This window comes from Lepidothrix coronata, unplaced genomic scaffold (genome assembly GCF_001604755.1).
Source record: "Lepidothrix coronata isolate B3197 unplaced genomic scaffold, Lepidothrix_coronata-1.0 Scaffold43, whole genome shotgun sequence".
Classification (NCBI taxonomy): Eukaryota; Metazoa; Chordata; class Aves; order Passeriformes; family Pipridae; genus Lepidothrix; species Lepidothrix coronata.
In genome coordinates, this window is record NW_016690223.1 from 1,264,161 (window position 1) to 1,276,524 (window position 12,364).

General features: G+C 41.6%; 1 protein-coding gene across 1 annotated transcript; it reads left to right on the forward strand.

Moving 5' to 3' along the window:
- The first annotated feature begins 10,735 nt into the window (after positions 1-10,735).
- Positions 10,736-11,955, forward strand: GPR68 (G protein-coupled receptor 68). The gene has a single exon (XM_017813817.1). It carries the CDS (start codon positions 10,754-10,756, stop codon positions 11,894-11,896), a length of 1,143 nt encoding a protein of 380 aa, XP_017669306.1. The 5' UTR covers positions 10,736-10,753; the 3' UTR covers positions 11,897-11,955.
- The last annotated feature ends 409 nt before the right edge of the window (positions 11,956-12,364 follow it).

Genomic DNA, 12,364 nt, shown 5'->3' on the forward strand with positions numbered 1-12,364 from the left:
GTTTTTGCACTGTCCTTTTTAATGGGGATCACCATACAAATTTGGGAATATAAGAAATTCTGTTGTCCATGAGTAATTATTATTTACTTGCCTGCTGCTTCTGCAATAGTGACAGGATGCTTCTTTGGCTTCTGTGTCCAGGAGGGCTGTGGGGGAGAGGGACATTGACATGGCTGAGGGGAAAGGAAGATTTGGAGTTTTGTCTCTGAGTAATAACAGTGATTTAAGATGTCTACAGGAAGTGGTGTAATATGTTTTCCTCCACCCACTGTTATGTACTCAGGCAAGTCACTCATGATGCTTCAGGAAGATGACCTCTGTGGGTAGGAGCTAGTCACAGCCACGTATCAGTGAAATTCTTGGAGGGTCATGTCGTCCACCTGGTTGATCTTCAACAGCATGAAGTAGGGGGCAAATGAGGGTCATTTTTAAAAGCTTTGAGGCAGCTATAGCATGACTAATTCCTGTTATGTGATTCACCTCCCTGATACTACTTAGACTGCTTGCCTGAAATTACACATTGTATGAACTTCTTATTACCATAAATAGGGATTTTCCAAAGTGGGGTTTTTTTTCAGCACTTCCCTGTGCTCAACCAGTTGTTCAGACCTTGCATTTGGCAAAAGGCCCTAATCCTAGATAAAGAATAAGTAGTAGCGTAAGATAGAATGAGTAGTCTGAGGGAACTGAGTGATGTAGTTGCCAAGCCACTCTGCATGATATTTGAAAAGTCATGGCAGTCAGGTGACTGGAAAAAGGGAAACATTGTACTTATCTTTAAAAAGGGTAGAAGGAAGGACCCTGGGAACTACCGACCTGTCAACCTCCCCTCTATGCCTGGGAAAATCATGGAATAGATGCTCCACAACATCGTAGAAGCTATGCTAAGGCACATGGGGGACAGGGAGGTGATTTGGGACAGACAGCATGGCTCCATCAAGGGAAAGTCCTGCCTGATCAACCTAAGAGCTGCAGATGTTATTTATCTGGACTTCTGTAAAGCCTTTGACACACAACATCCTTCTCTCTAGATTGGAGAGACATGGATTCCATGGGTGGACTGTTGGATAAGAAAGCGGCTGGACTAAGGGTTAGTGGTCAATGGCTCAGAGTCCCAATGGATATCAGTGGCAAGTGGTGTCCCTCAAGGGTCTGTATTGGACCAGCTAATGACACAGACAAAGGGATTGAGTGCACCCTCAGCATGTTTGCAGATGGCACTAAGCTGAGTGGTGTGGTTGACATTCCTGAATGATGCAGTGGCATGCAGAGGGACCTGGACAAGCTTGAGAAGTGGGCCCATGGGAATTTCATGCTGTTTAACAAGACCAAGTGCAAGGTGCTGCACCTGGGTTGGGCAGATCCCTGGTATTGATCCAGGTTGGGGGATGAACAGATCAAGAGTAGCCCTGCCAAGAAGAAGGACTTGGGAGTCCTGGTGGATGAGAGGCTGGACATGACCCGGCAATGTGTGCTCGCAGCCCAGAAAGCCAACTGTATCCTGGGCTGCATCAAAAGCAGCATTGCTGGCAGGTTGAAGGAGGGGATTCTATCCCTCTACTCTGCTCTGATGAGACTACACCTGGAGTGCTGCATCCAGCTGTGGGGTCCCCAGCAAAGGAAGGACATGGACCTGTTGGAGTGAGTCCAGGGAAGGTACACCAAGCTGATTAGAGGGATGAAGCACCCCTCCTATGAGGAAAGGCTGAGAGAGTTGGGATTGTTTAGTCTGGAGAAGTGAAGGCTTCAGGGTTACCTAACTGTGGCCTCCAGTACCTGAAGGGAGACTACAGGAAAGATGGAGAGGACTTTTTGCAAGGGCATGTACTGACAGGACAAGGGGGAATGGCTTTAAACTGAAAGAGGACAGATTTAGATTAGATATTAGGAAGAAATTCTTTACTGTGAGGGTGATGAGGCACTGAAATTGATTGCCCAGAGAAGCTGTGGCTGCCCCATTCCTGGAAGTGTTCAAGGCCAGGCTGGATGGGGCTTGCAGCAACCTGGTCTAGTAGAAGGTGTCCTAGTCCATGGGGTTTGAACAACATGATCTTTAAAGTCACTTCCAACCCAACCCATTCTATGATTCTATGATACTGGACTAACTGGGCTAATTATCCTATCTGCCTTCCTTACCCTTCATCTCAAGTCGTCCTTCATATATGCAGGCCTCAGCTAAGAAGTCCAAAGTCATAAAAACCTGAAATGAAAATGTACAGAAACAGAACGTGGAGTTCCCAGAATATCAAAGTTGCAGCAAATTGAGTGATATACCCAAGACTGTGAATAATTGCATGTCTGTGTTAGGGGAGAATTGGGCATCTATGACTAATTAGTCTTTTGTTTATGTGGATTCTGAAAAAATGTTGCCAACTTCCTTCTTTGACAATAGGTTTATAAATGGAGTCATACAGTAATGGCAAAAGTAAAGTTATTTGTAATTTACAGAATACTTTCATGGTTTTCTTCCACTGAAACTGATACACAGAGTAATAATTATTGTACTCAGAGGTTCATGTTAAAGGATCCACTTGCAAGTAAACAAACACTGAATGGGTTGTGTATAGATCTAAATTAACTTTAGTTTAGAAATTCTCTTTAAGTAGGAATTGAGATTTTGTCTTTTTTTTCTGCCCAACTTGCGTAAGATGGTTTCAGAGGTTTAAAAAGATACAGTCTATTTTTTACTGGGTGACTGGTAAGACTCTCTTGCAAAAAGAATGTACAGAATTTGTTCTTCTAATGTAAAAAAAAAGCAAAGAGAAAAAGAAAAAAGGGAAAGATAGTATAGCAGAGAGGTAGCCTTTCTGCTTTACAAAACCAGCAGAAGAACAGAAACAAAGCTCCCTGCAGCCAACTGCTCTTCACACAGAGGTTTGACGAAACAAAAATTTCTGCAAAATTTCTGATGTGGTGGCTTAAAATTATATCTTATGGACCATACAGCTGTCTTTAAAGTGTATATGTTTATTTCCAGATTCACTGAGAATGGTTTAGAAACTGATCCAATTAAAAAATACATGGTATGGACAGTAGAGAAATTAACCCCATGCACTTAAAAGATACATTCATGATGCATATTAAATGAGCTGCACTAAAAGAAGCTGAACATCAAGGTCAAGTACACTAGGATAAGGAATTAGAAATCTTGGGGTCTCTAATGCCACCTAATTTTTAGCCCACTTGCATATTTAAATGAGACTATGATCTTTAATGGATATAATTGTTATTTCTGCAAGACTTTTGTCTCAATATGAGCCATGCCAGTTTTTCTGAGCTCAACAAAACTAATGCCCTGCTGAGATGCTTGAGTCCAGTTTGAGCACCTTTCTTGTAGAAACATAATGCAGTAGACTGGGATTACCTTGTTTTTCTTCCTGCACTTTTTTTCCCTGGTCTGCCAGGCCAAGTAACAAACCACTGCAGTTTTCCTGTTTTATGTCCCTGAAGTAACAGGCAGTGCTAGCTTGAGTGTTTCTCTATGGCTTTGCTTTGTGCCTCTAAGAGTAGTCATGTAATATGTTGCCTTATCCCAAGGGGTGAACAAGAATAAAGTATCTTACTCACTAGCATTGTTTCCATCTCTAATAAATATACCTATCATCCAGTTATTTGTTTGCTTGTTTTATCTACAGCAGTCATTGGAAGGACATTTGAGTGTTTCACAAGCACTACCAATTTACTTCAGGAAACTCCCGTCTGTAATGGAATATGTTTGAATTTGTGAGAACAGAAAAATGGGGATTATATAATTTGGTTGCCCAAAGTACTTGGTCCTCTTCTTATTTTCCTGTGTATTATAGTGGAAAAGATTCCAGTGACTTCATCCATGGTGAGTAGAGAGGACACCTGACTTTATGCCCTTTAAGTACTGCAGCCTACTGTAATTCTTTTCTTCTCAGCAGTAACAGAGTGAACCTAAGTGCATTGCTGTCCATCCTGCTGCATAGCCAGATATCCCCCATTGCAAACTGACTATTTGATTTTTTTTCTTTCCAAGCATGGCAATTTTGTATTTGTTCTCAAAGGATTTTATTTTGTTTTCACACCCAAGATCATCTTAAATCGTGTTAGTATTATATACTCCTTCCTAAATCAGTATAATTTGCTGATTAATTTAGTGCATTTTCTATCCCATTCAAATGTGATTGAAATTATGACATTATGAATACCTGAAAACACTGACTAGCATCCTGAAACGGGGATATTATCACACAGTCAACTCAGTCCAATAGCGAACTACAGTTGGCTGCTTTCTGAGTGTGGTTGTGTAACATATCCAGGATTACATGCTACCTTTACAATTTCCCAGGTGTAATGAGAACGTGCTTTAGGATGTGTCAAAGTCTTTATAAAATAAATTGTATTACTCATGTTGCTTCCTGTGTCACTGTTTGGCCACATACCTCATGAAACAAGGAAATGAGATTGGTCTGACACTACCGCTTCTTGTTGAATCATGTGTCTCTTATTGCAGCAGCTTCTCTAAGGCAGCCTTCCAAGCTGTTTGACTGCAGTGCTGCTGCCCTTGCTGCTTCTGTGCCTTCCCCCTTGTCCTCCCTGCTTTTCTCCAGCCCTGAAATGACACTGCTGACTCTGTTCCTCTCAAGTCTTGCCTTTCCCCGTGCCCTTGTGCACGGGTGCTCAGTGTGAGAAAGGAATTGTTAGGGTGTCACAGGAGCTGAGAGTTGCTGAGGAGGAGGCTGTCATGTCTGAAATCAGGCTGCAGAAGCCATGAGGACAGGGATTGCACTGAACTGTGGCAGGTAGTTTCTGGAAGCTGGGGTACTGACATGACTGGGATATTTGGGGATTGATGCTATGTGGGGCAGGACTGTCCACTGTCAGGGAGGGGAGGCATTAGGTTCATGGATTAATCAGGGGAGATGAGACTGACTTCTACTACTGTCTTTTATAATTTTCAACTCTCCTTTGCTTTCTGCTCACTGGAACAGCAGCATGATTTGCAGACTGGCAAGTTTGCACATTGTGGGGAAAATAGGACCCATCCATGCCTGTGCTGGTCTTCCTACAGAAAGCAGGTAGGACTTAGGCTGGAGCTTCTCCCATCTTCCTGAGGCAGAGTGTAAAATAAGTGCAGTTGCCAACCCCAGCCCACCTTCATGTTCTCCTGAAGTATGGCAGGACTCACCTGGGGTGAGTCTCCACAGCTGTGAGTCACTTCTGTGAACGCATGGTTATTGATTGTCTGATGGCTTTTTCTGGCTGAAGCTGGACTGACTGGTGTATAACTGCAACTACTCTTTTTCACAATTGTTATGTCTGTTTTACCCCAATCCACCATAATTTCTGAAACATTATCAGCAATAATTCACATGTTGCTTTAGCTAATTCCCTAGGAGTGCACATAGCCTTTCAAAATATGTTAGTCTGTGCTTATGTATAGTCTTCTGTGCCCCTATCCTACTGTTAAAAGTATTCTGTTAGATGATGGGTCACAATTTTGGTTCCAAAGATTGGAATAAAAAATAACAGCAAATATTTCAGCTATCTTTAGATCCAAAATTTGTGTTTGTTCCTCATATGTACCTGTTTTCCTTTACTAACCTTGTGTGTTAATACAAACATCCTTCGTTGCCTTTAGTGGCTTTCTACTTGGTACTCTTTTAGAATCAGAATGGCTTAGGTTTGTAGGGACTTTTAGAGGCCATGTAGTCTGACCCTCCTGCAATGAGCAGGAACATTTTTGATTAGACCAGGTTGCTCAGAGCCCCAGCGTGACCTTGAATGTTTCCAGGGATGGAGCAGCTGCCACCTCTCTGGGCAATCTGTGTCAGCATTTCAATACCTTCATCATAAAAAATATCATTCTTGTATCTAGTCTGACTCTACCCTCTTTTAGTTTAAAACCATTACCCCTTGTCCTGTTGCTACAAGTCCTATTAAAAAGTCTGTCCCCATGTTTCTGTAAGTGTCCCCTTAGATACTGAAAGGCTGCAACAAGGTCTCTACAGAGCCTTGTCTTCTCCAGGCTGAACACCCCCAGCTCTCTCAGCCTTTCCCCCATAGGAGAGGTGTTCCACTCCTCTGGCCATTTCTGTGGCCCTCCTCTGGACCTGCTCCAACAGATCTGTCTTTTATATCATAATTCTTCTGATTGAATCCAAACATAATTGTGCCATTCCCTCATACTCAGTCATGCATCCCAATTTCCACTTTCTTCTATTTTTATTTTTTTTCAAACTTGCTCTAAAGATATTATCCCGTTTCTGTCCATTTTATACTGTTCGACCAGTCCCTAGACTCTTCTGCTGTGAAGAGCAGCCTCTTTATCTGACCTTATTCTTCCAGGCTTTGTGAAACAGGATCAAACAAGCAGACAAACCCTCAAGAGCTGAAGAAAGCTTAGTGTGTAAACTTAAGGTTGATGTTTGTGTAGGTAATGACCTGAACCAAACCCTGAACTGAAATAACCCCAGGTTTCTGGTTCCAAGATAGGCAGGACAGTTAAAGTCCTGCTATGACAGTCAAGTGACTCAGTCCTGTCTGCACTGTATGACAGGTGCAAGGACGGATTAAACAGCAAGAGAGCTACCATCATATAAAGGCACACGACCACATTGCGCTCCCTGTTAATGGAAATGAATGCTTTGTGGGTGAGACAAGCTGGGTGCACAACTGTTGCAAATTCCATCAAGGAAGTCCTTTGACGTAGTCCCATTTGTCTCTGCCAAAAACTATGTATGCCTTATTGCAGACAGATTTCTTACAATGAAAACTGTAGCAATCTTCACTGAAAACCCACCTGGGCTCCATGCTAGTACTTGGTCTGAGGGGAAGAGGCTGTTGTTGTCCGTGGCTCCGTGATATTTTCTGTGCTGTTGCCAGCAGGCAGTGTTTAATATGTGCACTGCACCATGGTTCATGGTGCAGGAGGGAGTCATGTTTTTCTCAGCAGTTAAGGCACAGAGGAGTTGGGAAAGAAATGAACTGTTGTTGAACTATCCAGTGAGTAAAGCTGGCTTGTTTAAACCAAGAAAAAGTGAGGCTTTCTGAAGCCCAGGGATCCTTGGCTTTGTTTTTAATCCAGAAAGAAGAGAATTGTTTGGAACTCATGTAGAGGGAAGTCGTCTTCTAATTTTTTGCCAAGACTTGGGCTTAGATGGGTATAATCTAAAAGATGTGGGCATATATGAGAGAGAAATATTGCCTGGAAATTTCTGCAGACTTGTTATACTGAAGGTGTTACATAAACTACGCTCAAAAAAATCACACAACTGCACTATATCCATATTAAAGCTGTCTAAATGAAATGCCTGTGTGTTCCCGTTCAAAACCGCTTTCAGCTTTATGATTGTCTGCACCCCAGATGCTTTTCCATACAGCAGCTTTTTTCATTTTTCCCCTTCCCCTATCCAGACAAGGTCAGTAAGTAAGAGGGAGCTATTAGTCTTTTCTCTTCTATACCCTGCATCACCTTTCCTTCAGTTTCCACATTTTCAGACAGCTTGTAAAGTATTGTGTCATATGTTCTTATTAGCAGAGTGGGTTCTTCTGCACCCATTTGTTTAAACCTGCCATTGCTGTCCTTGGATACCAGGTTTGTTTGAAAAAAATCCTGCAGTTTCACTCCCTGGCTGGTGTAGAGCTATGTTTAGGGTGCTGGGGGAAAGGTGAACTACCTCTTTATTTCTCATTTGGCTGCTGAGTCTGTCCTTAGCTAGGCACGGGTGGTCAGAGGGTATAAAGGTGGCTCAGAGCCCACACTCTGAGGAGGCTGAAACAAGGGAAGGATTTCCTGGCTCACTGCTGTCACTGACCAGAGGAGCAGTATAAAACAACTACTGCACAAGCAAGAATCTGGACCTTTGAAATCAGGGAGGGTTTGTTAGCACAAGGCAAAGAATCACAGATTCACAGAATTGTTAGGGTTGGAAGGGACCTCTGGAGATCAAGATTTGTTACAGGCAACCTTCTCTTCCTGCCCCTTCAAACACTCCACTCCAGCACTTCCTCTGGGAGCAGGAAATGCTCCTGTAATCATAAGTGTATAGTATACATAATATGCTAATATACATATAGTATATTAGCATGTCATATCAATAAGACTTTTGCTGCCTCCTTCACATTCTGCATTCTGACAAGACTCTCAAACTAAAGAGAAATTATTTTTACAATCATGTTCTCTGTACATAAACATAATTTAATAAAAACATTTGGAGTTCTTAGAGGAAAAGAAACATTTTCAAAAAACTGTATAGTACATCTGCTTTTCCTCATACTGTGATCCATAATGACTCACTGGGTAACACTGAATGAAACTAAGTGATGTTAAACTATGAAGAGATATAAAGACATCAACAGCTTTTGTACTACTATTTGACCTCATCAACAGGAGCTGGATACTGACCGGACATTGAGTTGGTAGATATGATGATAGGTCTCAGATTTTTAGGTATTTTAGAAAACAACTAAGGCCTGCCAAGCACTGAATTATTATACAGAGATGCTATCAAATACAAACTCAAGCCTAGAGCTCTGTATTGAAAAGGTGGGATGGGGTAAGTAGGTTATCAAATCTGCCTCAGCAAAGATTCTGTGCACTGTTCTTGTGGGTGGGGAGCCAGGTCTTCTGCAGATGGAAGAGCTGCGTGATTGTTATGAAGCCTTTGAGAAACTGGATAGTGTTCCAGGAGAACTAATGGCCCCTAAGTGACAGTGTTCTGGCAAATCTGTACATAACTGTAGTGATTGATTTCCACTGTACATGTCAGTATTGCTAACGTTGTCATCTTTATTCCATTGGAAGGTTATGGCAATTTCTTGGAGCAAACTTCAAACTAAACCATGGGTATTTGTGACTGGGTCCCTTAAGCAGCATTTCTCCTTTTGTGCTTGATTTATGAATTGTAACTATTGTGACACCAACAGTGGAGCAGGTGAACCTCTTAAACTTCAAGGGAGCTGCTTAAGAGTGAGAGGAGGAGAGCATAGTCCTGGACTTGGCCAGTCTTTCATGCAAGTTGCACTGGACAATGGAGTTAAAAGTTTTGAGAGAGATGAACTTACGTTGTTTCATGATTGAGAGTATCTGAGATCCCGAAGAATATTTTAACCAAATCCAGGCTTGATGTTCTATCTGTTGGAAAGAAAAAGAAAAAGTAAAGGAATGAAATATACATTCTAATTCTTACTTACATGTATTTGCTGTGAATTCTCTGGGACTGTGCTACCCTGGTTGAAGCTAAACAATGAAAGCCTTTGCAGGTTTGATCACTTATTTCAGCCAGGGAATTCTTTTAAGGCCTAAAGCAGGTGATTTTCTTTTCAGTTTCTACAGGGATAAAGCCTACCACTATATAAAAAAGCATGTATTAAAAGAAATTATTTAACAATAACATCCCCAAATGCTGCAGCTGACAGTAATTTTACTGTAGTGTGGTCATGTTCTCATAAGGGTTGTCTTGGAAGAAATTGTATGTTCCTAGATGGCACAGAAGATGATGACAAAAATACAAATTAGGATAGCAAACAGGAAAAAGCAACAAGGCCCTATCTTTGTCCTTGAACAGTGCTCCTTTTGAATCCATGGTAACTGAAGCTGTATGAAGAGTACACAAATTGCTGACCTTACAAAAGTATACACCTTAACCCTGCATTTTCTGAGAAGAGATTGAAAGAAATAGGCTTGCTGTTCTGCATCATCAGGTTAAACACGCATCTCCTCCAGACTAGGCACAGTTTGCCCTGCTGTTTTCCAGTGCTGAGCACTTGTGCCAATGTGAATATATCACACGAGGTCATAAAACGCTGAATGCAATATTTTGTCATTTAGTTTAGGGTTAAATCACTGTGAGCTGGGTCCAGGCTGAACATTTGTCCTAGTTGAATTGAGTGCTAACCCATTGTCAGCAGTGCTTTTTGTGTCTTAAGTAGTAATAGTATAGTATAGCAATGGTTTGTATGGTTACATGCTTGGATTATGGAAGATTCTTCAGGTGAAAACCATTAGATTCATATTCAGTGAAGATGAAAAGATGCAAATGTATAAGTAGTAAGAGTAAATAAGTATTTTTGAGAGATGATAGAAAATAAGGAATATGTAATAGCATATCCTGTAGAACTGAGACCATGGAGATACACTGTACCAGCGTCCTTCCAACAGAGGAAGACAGCTCGCTTTCATAATTATATTTACAAGTAACTGTAAGAGAAGTGCTAAAAAATCAATTTTTTTTATCCTGAAGAATTGAACTGCATATTACATGGTATCTTGTATCTAAAGGAAAAATTAAGGAATAGAAATTAAAAATCAACTGTTTTGTGCACCCTACATCCTCTAAGAAAGTCCGAGTGGACTGCTGGTTTGCCAGAGATATTTTTTTCCATCATAGACAGATCTGATTACTGCTTTTCTGCCTCATCTGCAAAACAGAGATGTTTGTAATTTGCTTTGGGATTCTGGGACATAAAATTTTCTGGTACTTTTCTGGTAACTACTAGGACTTACTCATATGAATCATGGTTTCCTAGACAGGTTTTATCTTCTATCAAAGACTACAAGAAATTTAGGGCTACGGAAAGGCAGTTTTCCGAAAACTGCACTATATATTTAACAATTGTATCCCTCCTAAAGATTTTCATGTGTTTTATCTTCAGGTTATTAACATCCTGCAGCAAGTCATCACTTCAGCCCAAAGGCTTGTGGAAGAAATAAGCAATGCATGAAACTGGATGAAATTAAGTCTTACATTCAGGACCCTGATGAGTAATACACAGGGAGAAGTAGAAGATGGTAAATCTCACAGAGAACGCAACTGAGAAGTGCAATATTAATCATGATATCCATGAGACATTATCCCCTGTGGTATACATATTCGTATTTATAGTAGGCTTGCCAGCTAACTGCCTGTCCCTGTACTATGGGTATTTACAGATCAAAGCTAAGAACGAACTGGGTATCTACCTTTGCAATTTGACTCTAGCAGACCTGCTCTACATATTTTCTTTGCCTTTTTGGCTTCAATATGCTTTACAGCATGACAATTGGACCTATGATGAGCTGCTGTGCAAAATCTGTGGCATCATCTTATATGAGAACATCTATATCAGTGTGGGCTTCCTCTGCTGCATCTCCATTGACCGCTATCTCGCCGTCGTGCACCCCTTTCGGTTTCAGCAGTTTCGGACAATGAAGGCAGCTGCAATTGTGAGCATCATTATCTGGACCAAAGAAATAATGACATGCTGCTTTGTCTTCACACATGGGGAGATCAGTATGGATGCTGAGAGCCACTTGGTGTGCTTTGAGCACTACCCCATCAAACAATGGGAACACAATGTCAATTACTACCGCTTTTCTGCTGGCTTCCTCTTCCCCTTCTTTCTGCTGGCCTTCTCTTACTGTGGGATTTTACGAGTTGTCCACAAGAGTCCCGGCACTCAAAAGAAGAAGAAAATCCAAATTAAAAGACTGGTTTCAAGCACTGTTTTCATATTTTTAGTTTGCTTTGGGCCATACCATATCCTACTTGTAGTTCGTAGCTTGTTGGAGAACAACTGCTCATTTGCTGAGAAAATATTTAATGTTTATCATATTTCTCTCCTGTTGACTACTTTTAACTGTGTTGCTGACCCACTATTGTACTGTTTTTCCAGTGAAAGCACTTACCAGAACTTTGTCAAGATGCGAGACTCTTGTCTAACATGTTTAGGGCGTCTGAGGACTGAGACAAAGGAATCCTATCCACTGAACAGTACGGAAGCACCCAACAGGACACAGCATGAGCAACAACCTGGGATATTACAAATACCACTTGATGGTACCGGAATGAAGGACTGCTCTACAGCTAACATAGGCAGCTGTGGGGGTTTGACACCCCTTAAATCTAATTCCCGAGTCCAAGTCCCCCTCCCACATCTCACCCCAGTGTGAGATGGGTTTTCCAGACACAACACAAGACTCAATATGGGGGGGAAGGGAATTATATTACAGTCACTACACAAATAAATATTATAATACATTATATATACAATCTTAATTATCTTTCCTATGATAAAGCAGTATTTACAATGGATCAAATATCTTCTCCCTCCAATAAAAGTCCAGACGGGAAATAGGAAAAGATCCTTTCCATGTCTAAGGCAGCAGTTTCTCCTCTTCCATGCAGCAGCTGTAGCTGGATTGTTGTAGCTAGATCTCTTCCATTACACACAAGAGGGGTCTCCTTTCACCCCTCTCAAGCCCTTCGACTCCAAGCGAAGGTTTCTCTTTTCCATGGACTGCGAATTAGCTGGGACAAAGGCTCGCTTCACCACCTCACATCACGAAGTGGAGGGGTCTTCGTGATGGTCCCTCTCCTCAGGGGATTTAAGCTCCCGAGTCAGAACGTTAGGGCAGCTT

Coding starts and splice junctions, on each gene's coding strand:
- GPR68 (XM_017813817.1), top strand. CDS start 10,754: ATGGTAAATCTCACAGAGAACGCAACTGAGAAGTGCAATATTAATCAT.